Here is a 27768-nt window from a genome sequence, read left to right as displayed (position 1 = left end):
TCCAGGCAAGGGAGGGTGAGTGAGTGGCTGAGTGGTGTTCGGCTGCTGGCTAGGTTTAAACCATGACAATGATCTCAGGCAGTTTCTTCCAGTCTGAACAATTCTGTGATATGCTCTCAAGTTCGATTCAGCTTATGCGGTTTCTGTTATGCTATTTCCCTCCCAACAAAAGCTCACTGCCTTGGTCTCTGGCATCTCTTGATGAGCTCCCCACTAGGTAGATTAACAGACCAGCTCTTCCTCATCTACAGGGCTCCAGCAAAGTTCTCATCTTTCTTCTAACTGCCCACTGTCCTCCATATTTACCACATATTTCCTTACACCTACTTCTGAGCCTCCTATTTTACAAGAAGTTTGCTGGTACTGATCTTTCTTGTCCATTTCATTTCATGAGAGCTCTGCTCAGCCAAGGCTTCATTTGTCCTTCAAGAGCACAGTTCACAGCTGCTGTTACAGTTACCACCCTAGCAATCCCAGGCAGATGTCAAGTTCCCTGGGTTTTTCCCTGCAACAGTTCACTTGGGTACAGAAAGTTCAAAGCCACTGATTAATCAGTAAATGCTTCAGAAACTTTTAAACTGAAAATCTGAAATTTTTCAAGACAACATAGGTAGGAGCTGTATTAAACCAGAGAAGTTGAAATGTGCATAATACAAAACAGATGTCAGCCGAGGTTTGGGAACACAGGAGGAAGAGAAAAGTTGCTGACTCCAACTGTGAGGCACAGACTCGCAGCTGCCCAGCGCACACAGCTCAGCATGGTGTAATATCACAAGCCAGACAAGAGGGCTTAAGTAGCGGGCTGGTCACTGCACCCTGACTGGTGACTATACCGTGCCAGACCTGACCTGGCTTGTATAGTGCCATCCTGAGCATTTCCACATCCTTAGCACATTTACTGCATAGCCTGAAAAACTTCCCCACATATAACAGGAGTGCCTGCAAACACAAACCTTAACGCCCTCTGTAGTTTCCCAGGATTGAGAAACTGTAGAAGTAAAAATGCCCCATCTACAAGAGAGCAATAGTCAGTGTCAGCACACAGTTAACTCTCAACAAGGCTAGATGAGTGCTTCCTCATTTCTAAATTCATACTAAACTAATAAAATTTAAAATAGCTTTCAGCGTGTGATGTCTGGAGGTGTCATGTTCCCATGATGCACTAAACAAACCACAGCCTAACAGCTGCACTGGAGACAAAAGCATAGCCATAGCAGAGCCAGGGTGCAGGCTCTGGAGAGGTATTTGCCCTCACCATGTCCTGTGCAATACCCTCCACAGCTCATGATTCAGCTATTAGAAAGCTGAAGCTTGGTCATTTTTGCATCAGACTTAGTTTTTCAATGTGTGCTGACACTGCTGTTAGAAGTACTGGTGAATGTGTGTGGGGAGAAGACGACAGACACACAAACAAATTATTTCAAATATGGTCGTAAACTTTCTCTGCTAAGTACTGTAGAAATTGAGGGCTGCCTTACTGAGAAGTTCACAGTCTGCTACAGAGAATGGACTTAACTGAGACCTTCAAGAGCTCCTGACTTGAAAGCCTTCGTCTAAAATCCTAACAATGAAGTCCTGGGAGAAGAGCGCAGGCTGTGTTTCTCTATGGGAGTAGAGGTCTGCTTTCACCAACACTCTTATTTTGAGTCACTCATGCTGGGGTTTGCTGCAAGCAAATGGTAAGGCAGATGCTAATTTTTTTATTACCAACCAAGAAGAAAGTTTTCACAGTTTCACCCAAAAAAAGGGAACTATGTACACCTGGGGTTGTCTTCTCTTCAGAGGAAGCATCAGAACATTTGCATTCGTGGCCATTCACAAACTCTGGTCTGTACAATCACACTATGGAAGAGGTCAACTAGTCATTTTTTTCCCAAACAGATGTAGGATCTGATACATTCATTCAAATACTTCTGCCATGAAACCAGCCTATCTTAAGTAGGTTCTTCCTTCACAAGAGTCAGAGTGACAGCAGATGGCTTGCCTTGGCAACTGCTCTGATGGGCACAAAGAAACAGCCTGACACTACCCAACTGTTGCATGCAGCTGACAGCTCACGTCAGGTGGGGCTCCCATAACAGTAACAGAAGTCCAGAAATTCTCAATCTTTGTGTACCAAGCAATCTGGGAAATGCTACAGCAGACTCCACAGAAAATGAGTTTGGTTTTATCTCATTTTTTCTCTCAGTCAAATATTTTCTATATATACTAAAGTCAGTTTGAGACCAATGTATGCTTGTTCAAGTGACAAAACAGAAAATAAGTGGATTTTTTTGTTATGTAGAAACAACAACAAAAATCCAAAGCACCATCTCCCTTTCAAAACACCATTTACATAAAACTAAAGCACAGGTTTTTTCAGCACATACTAATTTTCAGCAGCAATGACACCTCTGGAGAAGGACTCTACATCCAGCTGTGAAAAGTCAGACTATAGTGTCTTACCCCAAAGAAATTCTGCCATAAATGTACAGCAGCCAGCCCACTGAACAGCCAGGCACACAAGATGTACTTCCCTGGCTGCTCAGACAGACAGCACAGCACTAGCAGTAAGACTCACCTCTGCCTCCCCACAGAGTAGGCTCTGAGAAGTGCTGGGAAAATCCAGCATCCAGGTCCCCTGGGGCACAGCCCCCAGTGTCCCAAGGGGCAGTCAGCTGTACACAGAGAGAGCTAGCTCACCTGTGGAGAACCACTTGTTGAAGTGGAAGAAGAGAGCCAGGTCAGCTTAATACAATTAATTGACTGCATCGGACAGCAAAGAGAGCAGAGGCTGCTCTTTAGTTGACAAGGCTCTGCATTCCGTGAACCACTGCCAACAGATATGCCTTCCCAGCATAAAAATCAGACTTTGGGTGCTTCCCTTTGACAAACACAGCTTCTCTACAGAGAGAAGCAGCTGATAGAGTGGTTTTTAGCTGATCCGTTTCCATGTCTGTCCCCTTCCCTTTACCTTAATTTCTCTTTAATTTTTAACGTGCCCAAAACAAGCAAGATGGGTGAAAGCCTCTCACTAGTAGGGGATCCACTTGGTTACATGAAACCTCCCACTACAGCCAGTCCATCTAATGAAGGACAGAGACACTCGCGCTTCCCGCTCCATTCAAAGACCAGGAAAAAGGTGTCTCTTCTGCCCTGTGCTCTGTGCACTCAAATTGCAGCAAGCCAGAAGAGACTGGCAAGAAATGGCTCCAGAAAGAGACTTCAGGATCAACATCACTTTGTACTCTCACACACTCTCCAGCTACACTAGAATTTACTTCTACTCTGGCCTAGAATAACTCTAACAGTCTACGGGACATGTTAAGTAAAACCATTAACACCAGTAATCCAGGGAGATGTTCTTTAAACCTCCCTAACTTTGAACAGCATATTTAAAATCAATAAAATGTTAGTACCATGAGGTTTGGAGGAAAACAGTAACTAAACTTTTACTTTTGCCAGAAAGTGTCAGAAAAGCTAATTTAATCTCTGGTTAGTTTTACTTTCAGAGTACAAAAGCTCAGCCACTGTTTTCTGTCTTCTTCCAAGCTGAAAGTAAAGGAGAGAGACTACTTTAGCCCCAGGTTATCCATCAGGAAACCAAAATGTTTTGGGGCTGTTTGAAAGGGCAATGCAAACTTTAGCTTATGCAGGGCACAATATTTACAGGCAGAACTTTAAAGATACTCAGTTTTTATTTTTGATTTATATTCAAAACCAGGCACCTAACTTCCAAATTCAGAAGTTCTTTGTGAGTCACTGGTAATCTTTCCTGGATTAGAGACCAATTGACCAGGCATAGAATAACTGACTTGCAAAACTTCCTAGTTTACAAGGGTTGTGCAATTTGCTTCATTTTTCTCTTTCAGTTAAAATAAGGATAAACAATATCACGCATCTCCCTCCTCCAACTCCTCACCAGGAAGCACAACTCCACAGCAGCTACCTTACCTTCTGAAATAGCCTTCTTGACAGCTGCAAGGTAAGCATCAGGCTCATCATCATTTGTGAGTTCTTGCCACTGAGACCAGTCCTTGAAAAAGGTCACATAGTCATCACAGTCTGTAACACCACAGAACAGCTTGACCACTTTGTACGGGGGCCATAAAGCTTCCCGAAGGCTCTGCAGGACAGGAGGGAGATAAAAACTCTGCACCAGCTCAGCAGATAGCAAAAGGATGATGCTCCGACTTCTGTTGAACAGGCCCAGCTCCTGGTGGGAGATGGGAGACTCGCCTTCCAGCTGGTAGCTCAGAATCCGATGTTTTCGAACATGCCGAGTAAAGAGGAAGAGGTTCTGGAGGTACTGACACCATTCAGTGGCGTCACTTGCATACACAATCAGCACATCATATCCTCCAGGGGTTCCTGTACAGGTGCAAAATGATCACAGGGAGGAGGATTAAATTCAAAGCAAAAACTGACCCACAAATTTGCAGAAAAAAAAAAACGCAGGGATGTCCCTATAATTCATGTCAGAAGCTCCACTGGACTTCAAAGGAACAATAGATCTATCCAAAGTGAGGTGTTCACAGCCATAGAGCCATTCTAAGGGCGGTTGAACTCCTACTTGCGCTTAGTCCACTGAAATTTAAGTAGTTTTTTCATTCTCAAAAACCTTACTATGAAGAAGGGGATTTCCTGTGTAGTTTCAAGTGAGACAAACTATATGTGGAGATTTACAGATTTAAACCATGTTGATAGGGAAAAAAAAAAAAATAAAAACTCAACCTGCAAAATAAACTAGCTTGAAAAGGGGAGTTCACCTTTGCATGTGAGGTAAGCCAATTTTAGGCAACTATAGGGTCTCTGCAACACAACTGCAGACCATTGCATGCTTGAGCAGAGTATACGCTAAATACAGCACACCTAAAATAAGACAGGCCTTTACTTAAAAGAGGTCCCACAACACTTACAGGAAGTCACTATGGCTTCCATGGTGTTAAGACATTTGCTCTCACTGCAGCACAATGTAAACTGCCTGCAAAGTATGCATGCAGCTGAATGGTACACCACCCCCGTGCTCACAGCATAGCAATTTTATCATTCAGGCTTCAGAGAGTTTGCAAGCCTGTGTTAAGGGTCCTTCACCCAGAACCACCACACAAAGGTTTCATAATGCTTTTGGCATGACAAACCCTCTCTTCAGAGGTAAAGAACTAATACAGTAGTGGTGGCCATAACACGGCCCGAAATACACTCACCAAAGTTGACTTATTCCATAATTCTCTAGAGACAGCTCCTACCTACACACTCCTGTATTTCTGTGCTCTGGAATGAAAATACTTTAAAAACTGTTTCCAGCTTGTTAAGAAGATCACATGCAGATTAAAGCAGTATGACGCGATGCAGTGTTCTCCCACCAATTTCAAGAAAACTTAAGCCTAAATTTAATTTTCCCATTCACCTATGAAGAAGTTTACCCAAATCTGAGGATTACAGCTCTAGACCCATGGTAAATTTCAGTGCTGAGCATTTCAAATCTTATTAGCAAATGGTCTTCTTCTAACTCCAGTTTCACTTTTAAAAAGTGTTAACATTTCCAGCTCGACTCCATTCAGAAACAAGCAAACAAAGGCAGATTTTTCTAATTAAAATAGAAGGCAATGCCTAAAATTTGGCATGCCAAAAAGAGCATCTGCAGAGAGTGAATTTACCAGAATTGACGATGACACTTTTGCACTCACCTTATTAAAATTCAACCAAAATTGAACAGCCTCCAAAGACTCCATTCTGCCACTTTCCCCAAAACCTTCATTAAGAAATGAAGCCTGAAATGATGTCTAGGCTACAGTACCCCAGCTCTAAACCATACAACTACCAACTTCAAATTCTAGTTGAGCAGAAGTGGTACAGTTGAGAAGTGTGGAGATGTGCTCTGTACTCAACCAATAGCATTATGGTTACCTGCATAAATGGAAAGTCTCTAGCAGTGAAAGGATGGCGTCCTAGCCATGGAGAACACGGACACTGCAGTTCAGCAGTATTCACTAGGACAGCTGCACGTTTTTGTGTGAATACAGCTCCTGAGCCCCAGATGGAAGCTGTGGGTAGGAGACTGTAGGAGACAGCGTTCTCGACAGAGTGGACCTAGACAACTTGTAAAGCAGACAAACAGATCCAAAGCCTTGGGACCTTTAAGCTAAGAGTGCAGAACTGCTATGAAAAAAAACACAGCTTCCACACCAGTGAGAACACCACTATCACCAAAATATCACTTCTGGCAGAACACCACCTGACAAAGACGACAGAATCACATGAGCAGAAACAGGAAAACCAAGCAGAATTCAGGAGGTCAGTTGTTTAATTCTAGAAAGGGAGGAGTACCAGAGACTTCTGCTTCCAGTGCCACATGTTGATTTACATGCAGTACAGTGGGAAAGGGCAGTGCAGCTGTCTGCTGAGAACGGAGCCCACACACTGCATGCAGCACAGCCAGCTGAGCCCAACCTCATCAGATCGGAGAGACAACGCAGCAACTCTCTGGGGTGTGCCCAGGGATCCTAAAGTCCCACCTTGGCACTCTCTGGGAGAAGTCCCACCTCTGGACTCTGGCGAAAGTGGCAGTGGCCTTCCAGGGCATTTTAATGTTCTGTAAAAAGGAACACCTAACCCTACCATGCATTTTTTAAAAAGAGCACAGCTTTCACAACTAAACCTGTTAGCAAACAGGCCCTTCTCCAGTCTTTCAAGGAAAGGCAGCAGCTTTGCTTGGAAAGGACAGAGGAAAGGGAAGCCACTGATTTTAAACATACATTGCACTGTAGGAGCGCTAAGTATCCAGGAAGCCTCCCTTCTCCGATATGTAGGTGAAAGATGCAAATTTAAAAGACTTTCTGCAAGTTCCCTGCCAGCATTTATAGCCCCAGAGACAACACACGAAGAGCAGTGCAGCCTCTGCACGCAGTAGGAGGGAACTTCACCTAGTGTTTAGGAAAGGTACTGATTCCCTAAACAGCACTGCTCTATCAGCACACCATTCCCCTTAACACAGATGTGCCAACTCTCCTCAAGCCCTTAGTTCAACACTTCTAGGATAAACTGAGGAACAGTGCTTTTAAAAGGAGAACTGAGAAATAAAACTACTGACTCCACTTTTAGAGCCAAGAAAAGTCTTTATGTTCCTAAGCAAAAATACTGTAAGTGGGTCTTGAGGGGCTAAATAAGCTTAAGTCAGCAACAGGACTGTCTCAAAGAAAACAAGAATCCAGAAATAGTTTCAATTGCAACATACCCTTTTAAGAGACTGATGACACAAAACTCACTTTCCTGGATCATGCTATTATTTGTCTAACCAATACATCCCTTTGCAGCACTGACTACTGTCCTGTCCTCAGGGAAAGCGTTACAAATGGAGAATACAGAATGTTTCAGGAAGTTTTTCCCACAACTGTTCACACATCAGTTACAGAAAAACTCACAGAGCATACTTCAAAGCACAAGGTATACTCTGCCTATTGTGCACATACAAGGAAATCCCTAGGTGAGCACCAAGCATTTTATTTCAATAAACCCTGACCTTAGATGGATACCTTGACAATGTGTTCAACAGGCTGGTTTTGTTCAAATAAGCATAAGAATGCCTTCAATTCAAGTAAGAAAGATATGAACAGTATATGCAATAGCAAGATGAAGAAAGGTTTGCGCCAGTCCACCATTTCAAAAAGCTTTCACACTCTCAAGTGTAATCTAGTTTAAATTTTAACAATACCTTGTTTCTGCATTCCTAAACTTAGGGTATAGAAGTGACTTCTGTGTCTGTTTACAAAATGTCAGCACTATTAATAATAATATTGTGGGTCATGTTTAACTATTTATTTTATAGAAAAACATCCAGGTGTGGGTGGTTCTATTGCACTTTACAATGATAAACCATAACCTTTGGACTCCTTTCCAGCTGTAACTGCCCCTTCAGTGCTTAGCTGCACACTCCATTATACAGCAGTGATATAAGACTGATGAGGTTACAAACTAATACTGTAGAAATGCCTAAGACCTCTGAGGCGGAAGGCCCACATACTAAATAGCATGGAGATAGAACATGATACAAAGCTTTCCCTAGCTTATAAACTGCATGCAGAATGCAAGGGGATGAAGCAATTCAGTCAAAATCACAGAAGTCCCATAGCAAGAGAATAAAAATATCCTATAGACTATAGCATGCCTTCATAGTTTGTCTGAGAAGCAAACAAATCAGGCTCATCTTCAGACTATGTTTGGGAGTAGTGAGGTAACAGTCTTTGAGTTAAGAGCAAACATGGGATAGTGGTTTATGGACATAATGTGAGGTTCTGATTACCACTGAAATAGTGAAAGAACACTCTGGAAAGCTGGCATATCAGCTCTGGGTAAGACTATGTCTTGCCCACTTAACACTTCCCAAATTTGAATCAGATGTCATCAACTACTATTACCTATTATTTCATTCTACAAGCCAAGAGGCTTGGCCTTTTTCAATTTACAGAACATAAATAGTTTTCCATTGTACTTGTGGGTCCCATAGGACCTCTATTAATACACAGCTTTTCTGTGTCATCTTTCACATCCCTCTCCTAAGTAGCCGATGACTTCTCATTGTCCACAGACCAGGTAAAAAACTGACAAATCCTTTATTCTAACTCAGATGACCATATCTAGTGGCAAGCAAATCTATTTTCATCTGCTTGATCAAATCCACCCCAAATTCTGACTAAAAGTGCTACATAGTCTGTTCTCAGTTTGCTTAGGGATTCATGTGTATGGAGGATACATGAATATGACAGTCCAAAATACCAATCCTTGATAGAAGGAGATTCACTCTCTATGAAAGGCAATGATATAAATGAAACCCAACCCAAGGCGTCTTAACAATCAAATTCTTAAAAGAGAAAGTGCTTCCAAAAGGTGTTAGAAGCTGCTGGTGGGCCATTAACCGAAGTCTTCAGCACTTTTCATATTTTAGTATCTGAAGTGTGTGTATTTAAATGATGTATGATGAAATGAATGCATTCTTTGCCTCGCTGGAATGCATAACAAAGTAATAGTGATCACATGCAATAATTATTAACATCCTAGCAAGATCTCTCACTTTGACTGGAATAGAAAATCTTTGCTTTATTTGAAGTGCTGCAAACAAGCAGTAGGAGATAGCAGAATTAAAGCAAATAAAAGTTTTGTGAACCAAACTTCAGCCATAGGAACAAGAGATTTGCATTACAACACCTAAAGTTGTTCTACTTTTAAGAGTCTCTGTGAAATCACCTTCTGTTTAGAAGGAGAAAAGTAGTTTTGCCTACAAGTCTCCCGAGACCTCCGTTTAGCTTATTTTTACATCACAAGGAGATACGCGCCAGTGAAACACTAACGTTACTTCACACCCTGAGAATGGCACGTTTTTCCTTTTTTAGATAAAATACGTCCACTTCCCTGCAGGGAGGGGAACTTGCAAATTGGGCACTAGCAAGACTTACACAATATGGGCAAAACCCCTCTGTCCCTGGAGTTCGCAGCTCTGTTCTAACCTGCCTGCACATACGTTAGCTAGAACATTTTCATTAATGGCAACCTAGCTCGGTTTGTGATCCCGTGCCACTGTGGCAAGGGGCACCAAGCCATACCCCAAAAAGGAAGTATGCAAATGCAGGGGGATAAAGTAGTATTTAGGAAGAATTGATTTCCCCTACAAAATATCACAGAAAAACATCCAGGCGGTAAAAGCTGAGCAGGGACAGATTTCTCTGCAGAATGCCCTCCTACAGAGCTAACTGAGCCGCCAACCCGAAGCGCACTCAAGACACAGGAGAGCTCTGCCGGCACCTGCCCCGAGCTCAAGCCAGGTGAAGCAAGAGAAGGCAGAAAGTGCAGCAACCTGGCTGCGAGCAAAGGAGCCACTGCTTCCCTGAAGAGCCCCGGGGCTCCCCTCAATTCGGGGAGGGCACCCTCCTTCCCCTTTTCCCCGCAGCGGCGCGCCCCGGACGAGCAGGCGGGAGCGGGCAGGGAGCCTCCCCGCTTACCGGCGGCGGGGCGCGGCACGGCACGGCACGGCACGGCACGGCTCGCTCCCGGGCTGGGCTGCCGCGGACAGCCGGGGCAGAGCGGGGGGCAGCGCCCGCCCGGCCCCGGCCCCGGCCCCAGCCCGCCCCCGCCGCGCAGCGCGGCCGGGGGGGGGGGGGACCCGCCGCTCCTCCCCGGCTCCCGGGGCGAGCAGCCGCGGCACCTACCGGAGGCCGCCATGGACCGGGGCTGGCGGGGAAGGGGCCGCTCCCCTTCCCTCACCTTGCCGGCGGCGCGGCGCGTCCGTCCCTCGGCCACTTCCTCGACCCCGTCCGGGAGCTCCGGCCCGGCCCCGCCTCCCGCCCCACCGCGGGGGTGGCCCGGGACGGCCCCTGCAGCGCCGGGCACACGGCGGCTCCGGCCGGGGGGGTGGCCCGGGACGGCCCCTGCAGCGCCGGGCACACGGCGGCTCCGGCCCGGCCCGGCCCCCCCGGCGGCCGCTTTCGGCTCCGCGCAGGCCGGCGGTGCCTCGCCTTTTAGGTACGCGGCGGGATAATCCTGCCATAAGATGAAAATTCCCTTTTCCAGCCGGCTCCAGTTGGATGTTCCACAGGTGGGCAAGGAAACTGCGCTAGAATGAGGAAAGGTTATGTGTTACGGTGGTGCAGAAACTCCACATCCTTAGTCACGAGAAACTTTGAGCAGGGGTTATGGAGAACAAGCAAGACCTGCTTTGTGCACACCCCTAATTTAGGCTTTGACTTCTGCTTCCCATGAGCAAGGAGTTTTATTTTTTCCTGGGGGAAAAACAAGTTGTTCCATATGGAATGAAACCGCTTTATGTTCTGTGTTTTCATATAGAAGACACTGTCTTTTAACTTAGCTTTACCAGATTCCATCCGACTCTGCTCATGTTTGAGCACAGAGAAGATCCTCAGTGGAAGTACACTGTTGGAGTTCAGAGAGCAGGACTCAATTTAATTTTGTTGCTGAAGACAAAGCAACAGACTTGCCTAAATAATTCAGTCTATTCCTTTGCAAACTTGGAAAAACCACTTGCACTGATTTGCATTCAGAAACATCTTTGCTGAGAACCAGTGAAGTCTTTCACTGATGCACTTTAGCAAAGCAAAATCAGATTCTTTACAATCTGGTTTCACAGTCAAGACAGTCACTCCCAAGCAGTCAGAGGACATTCTGCCTGCAGCTTATTTAACATCACAAACACTAATGTTAGAACAGAACTGATTACAAACATTAAGGAACCAACTGTTTCCTACTAATTAACTCTTAGAAGTTGGTCAAATTCTCCTGTTACCTCCAAATCTTTCTTTTCCCAAAAACTACTTTAAGTTTACAAACCATGTGCCACAGCCTGTCTTCCAAAAAGAGAGTATTTAGTCCCACAATAAGAAAATACTAGGATAAAAAATACTTCCCGATGGTACAACCTTATGAGAAACTCCAGGTACGCAGAAAAGAAACCAGCACTTTCATATCTGAATCACCCTGAAAATGTACACTAGAATAAAGAACACCTGAGCACTAGAGAAGCACGTAAATACAGAATCTGCTTGGGATTTATGTGAGGGACAAAAATTTACTAGTTGGAAAGAGTCTAGCCAAATTCTTTGACTATTATGGAATAATACGCATATATTAAAAACTAGTAAAACAGATGGATAACCATGTATCTGACTTTATAATGATTGTTCCACATTATTTCCCTTGTAAAGCTGTTTATCTTCTAACTTCCAGAATAAAAAGCTAAAACCAAAATCATCTGATTTTAGACAAGGATTTCAGCATGCTCCTTGGAATGAGCTTTTAAATTCTTTCTCTCTTTAAAGCCTTGCAGTATCATACAAAAGGGCTAGCAGAGCCAGATTCCTGCTTTGTGGGAACCCATGAGGCTTCTCTGTATGTATCAGTTACTTAGGATGCTATGTATTTTATTTAATCAATGCAGAGCCCACAGGAAACCTCTTTATGGTTTAAACTTCCTAAGTCACTAAAGTGAAAGGAATGTGCTGCTCCAAAGGAGCTTAGGTAAAATAACTGCTAGCGAGTTGTTTCATCAACCTTTACAGCACCCTCCACCTAAAAACTCAGATGACAAATTGAAGCAAAAGCCCCTTCACACCCTAGAACATTAGGCTTGGCCTAAGGGAAAGAGTTACACAGCTTGTAATGAATTAAGAACAAAATGAGGAAATAGAGGGAGCCTTTCATCCTCCCTTACCCAAAACCGACTTTACAAATCAACCTCCCTCCAATTCACCGCAGCATGTAAACAGAGTTGCATTTGCAGCATTATTCTCAAGGGTCTGTCTTAACCTTGTCCAAAGAAAAAGACTAGATTGCTCCTTGTGGAGCCATTGCTTTTTTGTTAGCTGTTTTTGAGGTGTATCAAGGAAAGGATTCAGTAAGTGTCTGAATACCCATGCCACCTCCCTTCACTTTTTCTTAGCCACAAAAAGAATGGCAAGAGTAGAGACCTCCCACAGGAATGCTTTGAGGTGAATAGCTCTCCCTCCAATCTTACTGAAAGAGATATGCCAGCCAAGGGAAAGGACTGAAAAGATCTATAAAGAGTAGGTGAAGGGAACAAAGGAATTCACAAGCAGTAGCATAAATCAGTTGAATTTTCTTGCTTTTTAGATCTCAGGATCTCCCACTACTGCCTTGGGGAATACAAGAATGAAATAGCTCTCCTTACGTGGTTACTGCCCTGCCAGGTCATTGCAAGGGAACACACCTAGATAGCCACACGCTTCTGAAGAGAAGCAGTCGCACAGCATCTGGGAACAGACCTAACTGGCAAAGGCCTGGCAGGAGAGAGAGATGCTTACTAAACAGGTGAGAAGCAAAGTGAGCCAGTGAAACAAACAGTAGTTTCCCTGGTTCCTCAGAGCAGTTACTTCAGACAGCAGGACTTAAACTAAAACCAGTTTACCAGCAATGGTTGCATCTCTTCCTTTCTGATACAGGCAAATGCACAGAACTTGTGCTGAGCTTTGCAGATGAAGTTTACAGCTGTAGCTTACTGTGGATGGAAGCTACAAGAACTGAGAGAAATACTGGTTCCTGGAAACAGTTTCCTTTCTACAACTCAGCCCCAAGTTATTCAATACATAACAGAGGCAGGCCAGACCAGCGGCATCTGAAAACAAAGTACACATCTTTAACAAGCCCTCAGCTGAACACCCCTTTTCTACACTACAGACAACAGCACCTATACAAAGTGACAGAATTTTACAGTACAGTCTATGACTACAGCAGCTGCTTTTATTTCCCCAGCAATAAATATGTGGCATCTTCCCAAGACACCAGCAACAAGCATGCTCTTCTGAGCACAGAGCCAGCCCACATGGGTATTCAGCAAGCACTACCTAACTGCACACACATGGAAGATAACCCCCACACAGAAGGGCACAGCTATATTTGGAGATGGTTAAGAGCAGAGAGCTAGGTAGGGGAAAGGTAAAGAGCATAATACTACCTACCACTGCTGTTTGTTTAACCCTAGCAGCCCTCTGCAGGCTATATAGTACATTCCACTGAAGAGAATTAAAAAAAAAAAAAAAAAAAAAGCCCCATCACAGAGGCAAAAAGAACAGAACACTACACCCATCAAAGCAAACCTTCAGTTTCACAGAAGAAAAAAACATCAGTGAAGAAATGACTAATTTAAAGCCACGGCAATATAAAACAGCTGAATTAAATCTCCTTATCAGGGTACCCAGTAGAGTAACAGGCCATGCTTGTCCTGAGCAGCCTCACCTGGGGCTTCCACGCCCACCCTTTGCCTATAGGCCCAGGAGCTCTACTTAAGATCAAACCTGGACCATTAGTACTTGTCTGTCCTATTTTGTAGGTGTGCCTGGTTCAAGTCTAATCTCTAACCCTACCTCCTTGATGCCCTTCAAACCAATGTTGTGAGTAACCTCATTCCCTCTCTGGCCCAGTATTATAGGCAGGCCCTTCAGACTCACAGTGCTTTTACCTTAGCCCTTTCTCTAGTGCCATCTCCCTTTCCACCTGAATAGATTCCCCACGTGGCTCCTAGACCTGATTTGCAGCTCCCCTTCCCTAGGACCGATGAATCCAGCTATGCGGGACTGCACCCTGTTGGTGAGGACGCGGCCAGCACTGAGGCCGCTTGCAGTTACTGGGCTGCTCTCCTCCATGGAGCAGCCTTGTTCCTTCTGCTCTCTACTGTTCTCCTTACAGCGATCCTGTTTTAAATGGATTACGACCAGCAGACTGATGGCGGGCGGTAAGGGGTTTAGGCGGACTGAAGTCTTCTCTCCTCCCCTGTCATATGCGCAACTCCCAAGTCTCCCGGCAGAGACTGCCCCGGGTTCCGCCCTCCTCCTCCCCGCCGCGGGCCTAATCCTGCCTTTGCACCGCGAGCAGCCGCTCCTCCCGGCTGCCGAGCACCGGCGGCTGCCGAGCACCGGCACCTGCCCGCCCGGGGGCGCCCCGCTCCGCCGCGGCCTCACCGACATGGCGGGAGGGGGGGGGGGGGGGAGGGGGCGGGGGAAGGCCGAGCCGAGCCCAGGCGGCGCGCGCACGTCCGTGCGTGGCGCGCGCACGCGCGGCGGCGGCGGCACGTGGCGGCGGGGCAGCATGGCGGAGTGGCGCGCGGTGCCCAGCGACCTCTTCCCCTTCGTGCTCGCCTTCCTGCGCGAGAACCGCTTCGAGGGCGCCGCGCGCGCCTTCGCCAGGGAGGCGGCGGCGGTGAGCGGGGGGGGGGGGGAGGGTGGGAGGGGCGGGGGGCGGTGGGGCCGGCGGGTGGCTGAGTGGCTGACGCGGCCTCTCTCTTGGTGTAGAAGGAGCAGGACCCCAACGCAGCCTCCCTCCTGGACATCTTCAGTTACTGGCTGAGGTAAGCGCCCCTCCGGCGGCGGGGGCCGCGCTTACGGGGCCCGGGGGAGGAGAGGGGGGGAGCTCCGCCGCGCTGCCGGGCTCCCTCCGGCACCAGCCGCCGTCTGGCCCTCGGCTCGTAGTCCCCAGCTCAGCCTTTCTTCCTGTAGGTCTCCAGCGGCCAAGAAGAGAAAGCTCGTTCCCAACGGCCCCCGGGCGAAGAGGAAGCCGTCCTCCAGCAGCGATGACAGCTCCAGCGAGGAGGACGTGACGCCCCCGGCCAAGAAACCAGGTGGGGTTTGTGAGCAGCCCTCGGGCAGCCCAGGGTTGTGCTTGACTGTTAGCTCCTCACCCGGATATAGAGCTCAGCTTCACCGGCTCATCTGAGGTCCTTCAGCAGCTATCAAGGACTGGGTTTGTATCAGTTGATCATGTTTCTGGCAGGTCTTTTGCCAGTGACATGTAAGGTATGTTCATCCAAACTAAGGCATGATCTCTTTAACCAGTTATAATTTACACACATCAGGGTTTGTGTCCACTAGAAGGCTTTAGCCATTCAGTTTGTCTCTTCTGGCTGAGACTGACGAAGGCATTGCACTATATTGAGGTTTGAAAGTGCTGTTGAAGTAGCACCTTCATCACCTTTTCTGTATTGAGATTCTGCTTTCTAAACACTCACCAGTAAGATTACTTGGCAGGGTTACCTCTGCTTGCTCCCGCACATTCAAATGATGTTGGTTTTAAATAATAAGGGAAATTGGTCTTAGCATGCATGTGGATTGGGCGGGTGTTCTCTTAAGGAGAGGTAGCTACCTCATGATTTCTCTTCTGTGCTATTTTCCACAGACTCTGTTTCACTGAAAGTTTTAAGGAATGGTTTTGCATCTTGCCATTGTGGGAAAACTGAATCAGGTTTTAGAAGTGCTTTGGCATTTGTTAAAATATGTGTAATTTGACAAAACTCCTGCATAGCTAGGATTTATCAAGCTCATCTGCATTGGTGGGCACCATGACCTGTTTGATCGGGGCAGTTGTACAGGGTATCCTTGAGTTCCAGAGAAATGCCAGGCATCCATACTCACCTGCTGCTTGTGTGAGGTGTGTTGAGAACCTTCCTTTCTCTCAAGCCTATGTCCTAGTGCTGTCAAAAAATACATCTTTCTGCTCTGGTGAGCTGTGTTTTTCCCTTTTTATCTGGAATTGTTCTTACGCCTTGCCTTAACCACAATGTACGCAAGTTTGTGTGTATCTAGCAGTAGGTTTGTGGGAGAGACATGGAAAGAAAACTGGTCTTCAAGTTGAGCCATCCTGAAGCTGAATTTGAACTTGGATCTGTTTTCTTATTTGATAAAGACCGTTGCAAATATAACTCGGGGCAAAATTATTTCTTTTGCTCCACCTTATTAAAAAGCAGTCAGTAACCAGGAAGGAGTATATTTGGCTAAAACATGTTAGGCAGAGAATCTGGAACCTTAACACAGCATTGCAGTGGTTATCTTTGGAAGCCTGTGCTTGTTCAGTAGGTTTTTATAAGCTGGAAGGTGTGCAGACCCGGTTAATGTTATCTTGGTTTGTGGGGACACTTTCCTTGTGGGGTGTCCTTTTGTTGATAGAAGTCTGCACTTCAATGTGTATGTGACAAAGATAAAATCTAGAATTGGTTTTGTCCTCTTACCTACCCATTTTGGAGTCTTCTGCTGCACCCTGCTCAAGAAACAAAGTCAGTTATGGAACTTCAGTCATGATTTAATGACCTTAGAATATCCTTTTGCTCTTATACACACTATTGCAGGATATAGGTACATGAAAGTTGTGAATGGACTTATCACCAGTGTGTGTTGTCCCTTATTTGTAGCTAAAGCAGCAGCTGTGCTCAAGGCAAAAGCAGTTCCTCCAGCCAAGAAAGCAGAGAGCAGCAGTGAGGACTCCAGTGATGATTCAGACTCGGAGGAGGAGAAGAAGCCAGCAAAGGTCAGCTTTTCCTTCCAGCCTCTTTAATGCATGTTTGAAAGTGATGGATGATAGCAAATTTGACCAGCAGAATTCTCTTTGAAATTGGACTCACTTTTTCTGAACTATGAAGTGCCTAGACTGCTGGAGATACAGTGTAAGAAGACATTTCTGTAGTGGATTCTGCCATTTGGACTGATGCCATGAAAAATTAATTTAATGTCCAGCAGCCACTTTGTTTCATATCCTAATCTGCTCCTTGCTTTTACCCTAAGACTGCCAGGGCTTACTTTCACAGAGAAAGATTAATTTACAATTGCTAAAATAAATTCAATCTTTTTTTTTACATATATGTGTATATATAAAGATAGAATCTTCTCTTTCCTTTTTCTCGCTGCAGTCATGATCTTAAGAAGTGGGGGGAAGAAAGAATAATGTCATTGTATACTAGAGGAGACCAACCAGAGTTGCCCAGTCAGTATTTTCAGTCTTCAAACTAGTGTGATCTGGAGAAGGAAGACAAGAGTGCCAGCCCCAGAGCTGCCCCATTTTGAGGAGGCAGAACTGGAGACTCAGGTGCAAAGGAAGCCTCCCATGGGCTGCTGGGAGGTTTCCCGGAGAAAAATCATTATCCAGGGATTTTATCCAGGCCCTAACCATTAGTCAGAGTGGTGTTTCCAAGTCAAATTGTAACCTCTGTGAAAAACAACTGTTTGTGCTCTCTGTACATTTGTCCCACTTAGTAGCCTCTTTTTCTTTTCATGGCTACAAGGCCTAAACAGTTTTCCCTCCTGTTGTTCAGAAAGGTGCAAAACCTGTGGTGAAACCAGCTGGAACCAAAATCCAGCCTCAGAAGAAAGCAGAGAGTTCCAGCTCTGATTCGAGCAGCTCAGATGAAGAAACACCAAAGAAACAGCCACCAAAACCAGCAACACCTAAATCAGGTAATGCTTATTGTGTATCATGAGTCAAAATGCAGAAAGAAAAAAACCCAAGGGAGGAGTGGTAAGGGCTGTACCTACACACAAAGGCATATGTATTAATGTAGCAGTGTGAAAATATGCTGTCACTGCTATTTGCACTCCAGTCCAGTCTGCTTCTGACATGGAAGAGGTGTAGAACTGATTGGACATAAAACATCTGGTCCCAAATACTGCATTGTTTGCCTAAGTAGCTGTAATCAGTATCCTTAAGTTGTACTTTTGCCAGTGTCTTTCCCCTCAAAGAGCAGGGAAGATCTTTACTTAGCCTTTAGTCCTAGAACTTCCAGTGAGCTAGAATGGACAGTTTCTGAAAATTTTCTCTAAGCTTGCAGTAAGATAAATCAAGAGTTTTGCAGTAGTGCCTTAATGTGCCCTGTTGGCTTCCCGTGGTTCTTGCCGCTCTGTGATACTTCATGCTGAATGTCATTACCCCATATCTGCCATAGCATATTTTCTAATGTCCCTTTTTACTTATCTCAAAAGGAAGTAAAGCTGCCCAGGCAGCCACCAAGGTAGTCAATGGAAAAGCGGCAAGTGGTAGCAGCAGTAGTGAAGATTCTGATGAGCAAAAGGCTGCACCGAAGAAGGTAAATTAGACTGTGAAAAACTTCATGAATGCTGTAGAAGTGTGGTAAGACTGGGTGTATCTGTGTCTTCCAGGATCTGTGATATGTGTAGACAAGGGCACAGACTACACAGATGCTGAGCACAGCGTCTGTGGCTCTTACACCACCTCCCACTTTATACAGTGGAATTATTTGTTCTAGCACTTCTCCACACACTGCCTTACTTCCTTGATACCTCCTTACTGCTTCCTCTGCTCATTTTAGAGGAAAACATCTAATTGTGTCCTAACCATATTGTAGTCTCTGTTGTATGTTCACTGTTGCTTGACTGTTCTGTGCTTAGCTATCTGTAACTTTGAGTTTTCCACTAGGGACTGTTTAAAAATGTTTTCTGCAACACAAAAATAATCATAGATTGTGTTTAATCAAGTGGTAGTTGCTACCATTTCAGTCAGTTCTGTGCTCCTTAGTCAGAGGAGCTCTTTGTTAGAGATTCATGCAGCAGAAAACAGCAGCAGAGTGGCCAGAAAGTTCATGATGCTCATGTGTTTCCTAAAATTTTTATTTGAGAATCTTTGTTAATCTCTCTCCCTTCGTCTTCAAAATTTGCTCTCTTATGTGAGGCATAGAGTTAAGATCCACGTGCAGCTGTCCCCACAAGATTCCTGTAGCTTCCTTTTTGTGTGTATTTCTTTCCTTGTGATAAGGCTGTTCCCAAGAAATCACCTCTGCCAAAACCTGCAGCCACTCAAGCATGTCCAGGGAAAAACAAGCATGCCAAGCAAAGTTCCAGTAGCGAGGACTCATCTGACAGCTCAGATGATGAAAAGCCACCTGCAAAACAAAAGCTGAAGTCTGGTAAGTACTGAACACCATTGCTGCTATATGGGAGGATTGTTTCTGCTAGTCCTGCTGTCCCAGGAGAAGTATGTGCAGGGCATGGGCAAGTCTTGCTGCACACAAGGTTCCAGGTGGTGCTGATGGCAATACTCTCCACCAGAAATCCAGCAGCTCTTTTCCTGTGTGCTGTTGAGGCTAAGCTTATGATTCAGCTCCTCCCTCAGCCAAGGGATGGAGAGCGAGATTGTGACAGACTCTGATTGGTTTCCTGCATGTCTTCTATTCAGGTAGCCTTGAACATGCAAGAAGAATGTACTTCTCTGTCAGGACTTGGGAATTAATTTGGTTATTCTGTAACTGCAGGAATTGAAGCTTTTTTTAGTGTTTTTATGAAGTATCCAGGGCTGTTCAGTTGCAATCCAGTTGATAAGCTAAATGGGCCTCTGTTCAATATTGTATAGCCCTTTTAGGATTCCAGTAGAGAGCTGATCTGAGTGGAGGATCAAGCATCAAAGCTCACTCTGATTCTCTTACCAGAGGATTTGAAAAGGCAGTAAGTTAAAACAGTCAACAACTGACGATTTGGTTTGGGTTTTTTTCTGAAAAAGTTTGGCAACACAAGCTCCTGTTCTTCTAAAAGTGCAGAGAAAACTTCTGCAGAGATGGGTTGGGTCAGCTGAACCTGGAGAGGAGAGTTAAACTCACAGTAGAAACAGGAGATAGCAGTGGGGTGGGTGTAATATTTCAAATTATAAGTTAGTGTCTTTGGTTGTAGCTACAGAAGGGGAATAAATAGAACCAAATAGCAGAAGTGCTTTATTCTAACAACAAACATCTCATGCTGCTCACAGTATCATGCAGGCATCATCTGAATGCTGTGTCTCCCTTCATAGGTCAATACAGTGCTGTACCGCCTCCTCAAGCTATGCAGAGAAAGAAGGGCCTTGCCAAGGCTCCTGCAAAAAAGGCTGAGAGCAGTGACTCTTCAGACAGTAGTGATGAGGCAGGGCAGGTGCCCTCAAAGGGAGGAGCAGGTATGTTGTGAGAAGAGGAAGCTGCAGAGGAAGTATTACATGGTGTGGACAGTGTTTTGATTTCCCTGAAAAAGCCAGTTGACTTTGGTCTCTGTTGCTATTTATTTCTCTGGAAGCTTCTAAGTAATTAAAAGGTGTTCCAAACAACACTCTGTACAACCTGTGGATCCAAACTGTATGCAGGTTGGATTACTCTTGCTGCACGTGTTGGTTTGAAAAGTCATCAGGATTTAGTTTGGCGGGAATAAGCCAGGCCCGTTGCTGCAGCTGGCCAGGTCGCTTGACTTCTGGTGTGGCTGAATGGCTGGTGCACTGAGAAGGGAGCTTTTTTCATGTTTGGAAAGGTTTGGATCTCAGGACAAAGGTTTGGTGTGAATGTAGCCTGTTAATTTTAAACTTGCTTTTGCAGGCAAAGCAGTAGCAGCTAAAATAATCCCTGGTCCCCAGAACAAAGCTGTTACTACCAAGAAGGCTGAATCCAGTTCTGACAGTGACTCAGGTAATTAAAGAATTAGTTTTGATTTTTTTATGTTAATGTTTTTATTGGCCACATTGCTGTCTAGTGGTGTATCTGCTAAGATCCTTAGTGTATGAGCTAAGAAGCTGCACAGTCTCCATAGCTAACAAGATGTGAAATTGAAAACCAGCAGCCTGCTATGCAGAGTGGAGTTTGACCACGAGACACCAGTGAGACCATTGGCAAGTGCGAAAAGGTCTGTGTGTTGCTGGATGGAAAGGGTGGGGCACCGTGTGTGTTGGGTTTCTCCAAGAAGGTTAATGATTACTGATGACATTTTCTGAGGATCCGTGCCTTAGGATTTTTTGTTTCTGTTATCCCATTGTGTTTGGGAGAAGTTTCCAAAACAAAAAATGTTATTGCCATACCAAGTTCAAAATAGACTCAAAAGATGCCTTCTCCTTATGTGACACTAGAAATGGGGGCGGTGTGCTTTGTATCTCTTGTTGATCAGGTTTAAGCTTTGCAATGTTGTATTTCCCATGTAAGTTCCCTGTATGCTACGTTTCCCCTCCAAGTTCAAGGTGCTTCTGTTGTATATCTTAACATCCCTGGTGCCACAGCAGGAACTGAGGGTGGCAGCTGCCTGTCTGTCTGCAGACAACTAGCACTAGACTCTGTGATCCTTTAACAAGTGGCAGGAGTTCTGTGGTTTTTGGTTGTGTTCCCTAGTTTCTCAAAGTGGACAAAGTTTTGATTACTGTTATTAAAATGTTGAGAAATGTTGGAATAGATCGGTCTTAACATTCCAGATTGCTTTGACACACAATGCAAAGACATAATTGTATGCAGGAGTCTCCAGTCCATCCTCAGACTGCTGCTAAACACATATAATACAGGAAATAGCTAAAATGAGATACTGTGCGGTTGCTGCCTCACTTTCCATGCTTTGCCACATAGCTTCTTTTCTTGATGTTTCTTTTCCTGAGTTTGTTCTTGATGATACCTGTACTTTCTCCAGTCCCTTATTCTGTACCTCTTCTCCAATATTATTTACCAAATATCTGCTTCCTTGTCTATGCATTAGTGAAGAACTTAAACTGCTTGTTTCCACTTCCTCCCAACAAAGAAGATATGTGGAAAGATGAATGCTGTCTCCTCACCATTCAGGTGTTTATCAAATGCTGCTTATTGCCAGTTACCTAGCTGATCAACCTTGGGCCGCAACCCATTTTGCTTTTCACTTCCCCATAAGTTTTATATATATATATATATATATATATACACACATATATATATACGTTATTACTAAAGTAACTTGCGCCAGAAACTTACTGACTTAACAAACATCCTTTTTTGTTGTTCAGATTCTAGCTCCGAGGATGACAAGAAGAAGGTAGGGAGTAAGGTCCCAGCTAAACAACCTGTGATAAAGAATACTTCCAAACCAACAAAAGTAGCTGTCAAGCCTGGACAAGCAAAGAAAGACTCCAGTTCCTCCTCAGACAGCTCAGGTATTGGGGTAGGAGTAAATGAGAATTTCCACATGCACGTTGTGCTTACTTGGGTCTCTGTGTTTCTAGGCAGGGTATGAGGGAGCAGTTGGACAGGAATACCCATTGCAGTGTTGTTTCACACAGCTAATGAATTGCATTGTGAATCAACACTGAAGCTGTATGTTAGCTTCATGTTGAAGGAATGGGGCTTAGCCTTGATTATTTTCCTTTCTATTCTAGATTCTGATAGCTCTGACAAGAAGGCCCCCGTGAAGCCCACAACTAAAGTAGTGACCCCTGCAACAAAGAAGTCACAGCCTGTCACAAAGAAAGCACAAAGTAGCTCTGATTCAGATAGCAGCTCCAGCAGCTCGGAGGGTGAGAAGAAGGGCATTCCAGCTAAATTAGCTGGCAAAGTGGGTAAGCCAGTGTCCAAACCTTCTACCCCAGCTACCAAAGCAGGCTCTTCTGACTCTGATAGCTCAAGCAGTGAAGAAGAAAAGAAGCCAGCAGTGAAACCAGCCACCAAATCTACAGGGGCAGCAAAAGCAGCTGTGAGGAAGAAGGCAGCTGCTTCTAGTAGTAGTAGCAGCTCATCTGATAGTTCCAGTGAAGAAGATGAGAAGCCCAAAAAGGCAGGGAAAGGGGCACAGAACAGTTCTAAGACCACTGCCTCCACAGAGAAAGCAAAAGCATCCACACCAGCAGCAAACAACCTGAAATCTAAGCCAGCTGGTGACAGTAGTGAAAGCAGCTCTGAAGAAGAGACTGGAAAAGTCAATGGAGGTATTACTTACAGTCTGGGAGGTGGGTCTGTCGGGCAGTGTTACTGAGTTAATCATGAATGGGGGCCTTTCCTAAACAATATTCAGTCTAATTTCTGTGTGCTATTAGATGATGCCATCTGATGCAGTACTGAGAGGGAAGGGTTAGTTTTTAATTTGGTGTGATCCTTTTTGTTCATATTGCTTATCTGCTGGCAATGGAATTTGTGGTAACATGGAGTACATCTCTGTAGAGCTGTTGCCATTTGCTATATGTGCGTGCACAAGATTGTTAATGCCAGCAAGGCAGACTGCTGGAGGACCTTATCTGTGAGTGGGACACCACAGATGATGCCCCAGTGCACAATTTCAGTCATCGCTCCAGGAGGAGAACAACTTTGAATGCAGTAGTGATGCATAAAAATGCATACTGTGTGACTCTAAGAACTGGTAAATTTTGACCAACAAAACTTTCTCAAGTGCACTAAATCATTTATATAGAGCTACCCTATTCCACAAAATTATCTTTACCTGTTAGAATAGGATGGCAAAATCCTTTCTGACCTGGAATGGCTATTAGTGTCTGTTGTAGCAGTCTGTTTTTTGGGTGAGGTAATACAGAGACTGATTCTCATGCCTGTGTCAACACTGGGTTTGCATTCTGGGGGAGAGATGCCATTACCTTTCCCAACACTGCAGTTACTCCTTTGTGAAGTTTTACTGCTGTACATCTAACAGGCACGATCAGGAAGAAACAGAAGAGGGAAGATGTTCAGGAGCCAGAGACACCACACAGTAAAAAGGCAAAGATCAAAGCCAAAACACCACACACAGTTCCCAAGGTGAAACGGGTGAGTGAGGGTGGACTGTGGTGACTGGTGGGAGAGGCATCTCTGCCTCCTGAACAAGTAGGCTTGTGGGGTTTGGGGGGAGGTTGGGCCCACAGAATTATTTGTATTTTTGCACTCTCCTCAAGTACTTGAATCTTGTGTGGAGAAGCCTAGGGAGCACACATGTGCATAATATTATTCTGTCAAAGGTTGACTGGATATGCTTGCACGGGAGCATCACTGATCTACCTGATCTGGAGAAGGGAAAGAATTACGAATCTGAGAAACGCCTGAAGATTTAGGTGACACAAACCGGGCTCCATATTTGCAGAGCAAGGAGGGAAGGAAGTTGTCACAAAGGGAATATCATGTGCATGTATGTGCTTACTGTATCTCGTTTTTTTTTTAACAGCCAGCCTCTCCATTCCGCCGTGTAAGGGAAGAAGAGATTGAGGTGGATGCCCGTGTTGCTGATAACTCATTCGAAGCAAAGGTAGGGCTAGTCCCTCGGTGTGCTTGTGGGCAGTCTTTCTGGTGGGAACTTTTTCCACCAGGAGGTGCTGTTAGGAAGTGTGTGAGCGCTGGCAGGAGGTATGTGGGAGGGAGAGTGGTATCGGCTTCAGCATTAATGTACTGCTGTTTGCTGGGTGGGATGAAGTGCAAAGCATTGCCTTTACTCTCTTGGGTGCTGACCTGAATTTTTTTCCTCTCCCCCTTCATCCCTCACAGAAAGGAGCAGCTGGTGACTGGGGTGAGAAGGCTAACAATATCCTGAAATTCACTAAAGGCAAATCTTTCCGTCATGAGAAGACAAAGAAAAAACGAGGCAGCTACCGTGGGGGCACTATATCGACCCAAGTCAATTCCGTCAAGTTTGAAAGTGACTGAGAACATTTTCTTTAGAATTCATAAACCATCTGCTCCCCAGAATGGCTTGGATGGGCATGTGGACATTATGGATGTCAAACCTGCCTGGAATGCTACTTCCCCTAGCCCATTGTGGGGCAGGCAGCTCCAGTGTGGGGATGTGGGAGAATGGTTGGATGTTTCCCCCTTTTATTTCTCATTCTGGTTTAGGCCCCTAATTTGGAACCAACCATCCTTGAGCTAGTGTTATTTGGCACTGCTTGGGTGACCTCCAAGACCTAAATTTTCTACGGTCTTATTTTAAAAGGCTGGCAGCGACTTCATTTTGGTTTTCTGCCCATCTAGTAGAAGAAAGAGAAATCATTCTTCTGTATCTTAACCTCTCACTTCTTTTTCAGCCAGTTTAACTTGAATACCTGTGAAACATCGAGTATTGTAACCTGCCTTTGGCTGGTTACTGTAAGAGGAACAATGGATTTGAACCCTCTGGCTGTAATCCCCTCCCCCACCTGACATTTCAAGTTCACAGTTGCAGTGTGACAGGATCCTCTTTTCTGTTTCTTTCTTTCATGGTTTCACCTTGCAATAAATTCCTACCTCCCTTTTCTTTCCTCTCCTGTTGAGGCCACTAACAAGAGTATTTAGAGAAGCAGAGTCTAAATACACCCTAGTAGTTGAGTAACTGTATTGCTTGCAGTTGCAAGTTCAGGGCTATTGTCAGAAAGACCAAGGTCTCTAGTACTGCTGTGGCACTCCGGATAAAACTTCCATTGGGAATGTAGCTGGGGAGTGGAGATGTGCAGAAACTCTTGACTGCATGGAGGTTGTGACATTAGGCTCAGTGGGAATGGGTGAGGAGGCAGAGGAGATAAAGCCCTCTTTTGTACGCAGCTCTGCTTTTTGCTGTGTTTTTGTTTGAGGCTCTGACTACAGTGTGGCGTTACTCCTTGTTTTCTCTGAACATAAAACATGCCAGCTTATGCTTATTCCCAGCAATGTGCTGTGCAGCTTGTTAGGAGTCAAGATGAATGTATCATTAATGCCTTAAATTTCTTTTCTGGGTTGGATCAGTTGCTCTTTGAGCTGTTTTCTATCTGTTAAATCCCTCTCAAGAAGTAAAATGTCAGTCTCCCCATAGCACTAAGGCAAATAAAGCCTAGTGCTGTAAGGATTGAAGTGCTAGATACATGTTTGATGTGGGGAGTTTCAAACAAGTTCAGTAACTTGCAGCCTAAACTGAGATTTTTTTGAGCAACTGAGACGATATAATAGCCTGCTGCTGTTGAGAGGAGGGCTTGCTTTCCTTGCAGTTGTGTGACTGCTTCCTTATTTCTGGTGTAACTCACATCTGGTAGAAAATGGTTTCCCCAACTACTTTTTTTCCCCCTGTTGGGTGGTTTAAGTTTAGTTTGTGGAGCAGTTTGCTGCACCCATAGCCAGTAAGAATTGAAGAGTGGTAGTGCATATTTGAGAAATGGGATAATGGGCTGTGAGAACTGCTCACCCCATCTCATGAAACTGCCAGCCACTGAGAGAGGCTACGCAGGGCCCGATTTCCGTGTTTCCATTCCCTCCCCAAAGGATGATAATGAGAAGAGCCCTGTTGTTACAGGAACCTACATTTGTGTGCAAAGCAGTGTCACCTAATTGAGGGTTGGATGAGACTTGATGAGCCACCCCCATATACATGAGCTGCAACTTGTTCCAATGAGCGTTTTTTAGGACTTCCCCTCTGGCTTGCACAATCTGGTGCCTTGATTCGAGGCTACAGTGCAGGGGGGCCCAGGAGACCACGGTTATTACAAGGAATTAAAGGTTAGAGGCCAAAGGAAGGTGGGAAGAATTTTTTCTGCATGGCGATTTAAACATCATCTTGCTTGTGATTTCTCATTTGCCCTCTTATCAGGAACTTATATTTGGAACTCTTAAATTTTTAAAAAATGTTTTGGGGGTATTTTAAGTGTGAGAATTTTAATGTGTTGAGAAATAAAAGATTGCTGCCTTTGTAAGCTGAGTGGACCTGGTAGTTAAAGGTGTGGAATAGGAGGTGGGAAAGGGAGGGTATCGGTGCTGGGGGTTATGTAGTACTGTCTCTCTACATCTGTCTAGAACCAGTTGTTTCTCCTTGGTTACTTCCTCTTGTGCATGCAACAGGCCTTCAAAAATGAAAGGTGGACCGTGCAGCTGGCTGTCAAGATTCTTCAAGAAATTGGGATGAAACTCTAGAAGAATATTTGCTTGCACCAAGACAAACTGAGACTGCTCAAGACCCTTCCCACCAGAATATCTGGTTAGCTCTTTTCAAATATTGCCACCGAATTAGCTGTATGGCAGCTGGCAGCATAACTCAGGTAGCACCAGCCTGTGGGAATAAAACCATAGGCGGCATAACTGAAAAATTATGTATATACCTAGTTAAAAGAATTAATTTCTCTCTCCCATTAGATTTCTTCCTCCTCTGTGACCACACGTGCAAGGGAAAGAAACTTTCTAATAGGTAGTGCCTGGTGGAGGTCTTGTGTGCTGTAATGCTCATTTCTACCCCTTGTGCTACGCCTTTATGGAAAGGTTGGGATGAATCACCAGGCACGTTGGACTCTTGGTTGCTCTGTACTAACGCTGTCTGCCACAGCCTTCCACCTTCCCCCTCAAACATGATGTTGTAGGAGAAGGTGTAGCACTAAAAGGTTCAGTAGCAGATGCAAAGAATGTCTTTAGCCTTGCTAGAGATCACCTGACTGAACAAGTTCGGGGGGGGGGAGAATACTTTGAGACTTTCAAAGCTTCCATGTGCTGAACGCTCCTAGGGGAAAACTCCCTTCACAAGCTTTTGCAGCTGCTAACCAGCCTTGACCTACATCTGCTCTCTGCTGCCGTCCTGATGTAAAGGAAACACCTCGTGGAGCACCTAGGCCTACTTGTCCCGTGGATCACTGGTGCAGTCTCAGCTGTGGTTAATGCTGGCACTGGACTACCAGGACCCCCACCTCTGGCGGGTGCTGTACGTGTAGACGTGCCCTGGAACACTGTCCCTAGCGTCCCCATTCCCCAACGCGCCCTCCTTTCCATTTTACTGTCCTGACCGCTGCGTGTGCAGCCCCCGGCCGTCCTCCTCAGGCGTCCCGGCCCTGAGAGTGTCCGAGTGGGGTCCAGCATCG

At 45.2% G+C, this 27768-nt stretch overlaps 2 protein-coding genes across 4 annotated transcripts in view; one reads left to right on the top strand and one right to left on the bottom strand.

The window, feature by feature from the left end:
- Positions 1-10303, bottom strand: part of PIK3AP1 (phosphoinositide-3-kinase adaptor protein 1) — a 44144-nt gene extending 33841 nt beyond the window's left edge. For both annotated transcript variants that reach the window (XM_032981973.2, XM_032981974.2), the window contains exons 1-2: positions 10182-10303; positions 3934-4350 (exon numbers count right to left, since the gene is read on the bottom strand). In XM_032981973.2, the coding sequence (XP_032837864.2) occupies positions 3934-4350; positions 10182-10194 (430 nt within the window). In that variant the 5' untranslated portion in view covers positions 10195-10303. The remainder of the gene's footprint in view (positions 1-3933; positions 4351-10181) is intronic.
- A 4262-nt stretch (positions 10304-14565) lies between these two features.
- On the top strand, positions 14566-26619 carry NOLC1 (nucleolar and coiled-body phosphoprotein 1). Of its 2 annotated transcripts, XM_042791270.1 has the most exons (14): positions 14566-14697; positions 14790-14845; positions 14994-15115; positions 16679-16794; positions 17576-17717; positions 18240-18343; positions 19030-19180; positions 20056-20196; positions 20606-20695; positions 22021-22167; positions 22390-22935; positions 23652-23764; positions 24156-24236; positions 24473-26619. In XM_042791270.1, exons 1-14 carry the CDS (start codon positions 14587-14589, stop codon positions 24629-24631), a joined length of 2079 nt encoding a protein of 692 aa, XP_042647204.1. In that variant the 5' UTR covers positions 14566-14586; the 3' UTR covers positions 24632-26619. The 2 variants fall into 2 exon arrangements, with proteins under 2 accessions (XP_042647204.1, XP_042647210.1); XM_042791276.1 differs by lacking the exon at positions 23652-23764 and having other exon boundaries at positions 24473-24558.
- Positions 26620-27768: the final 1149 nt, after the last annotated feature.

Source organism: Tyto alba, unplaced genomic scaffold (genome assembly GCF_018691265.1).
Source record: "Tyto alba isolate M040663 unplaced genomic scaffold, T.alba_DEE_v4.0 Super-Scaffold_1, whole genome shotgun sequence".
Classification (NCBI taxonomy): Eukaryota; Metazoa; Chordata; class Aves; order Strigiformes; family Tytonidae; genus Tyto; species Tyto alba.
Note: the sequence above shows the minus strand (reverse complement) of the source record. Positions and strands in the feature narration are given on the sequence as shown.

Coding starts and splice junctions, on each gene's coding strand:
- NOLC1 (XM_042791270.1), top strand. CDS start 14,587: ATGGCGGAGTGGCGCGCGGTGCCCAGCGACCTCTTCCCCTTCGTGCTC. Junction 16,795..17,575: donor AGGAGAAGAAGCCAGCAAAG/GTCAGCTTTTCC, acceptor CCTGTTGTTCAG/AAAGGTGCAAAACCTGTGGT. Junction 23,765..24,155: donor CAGTTCCCAAGGTGAAACGG/GTGAGTGAGGGT, acceptor TTTTTTTAACAG/CCAGCCTCTCCATTCCGCCG.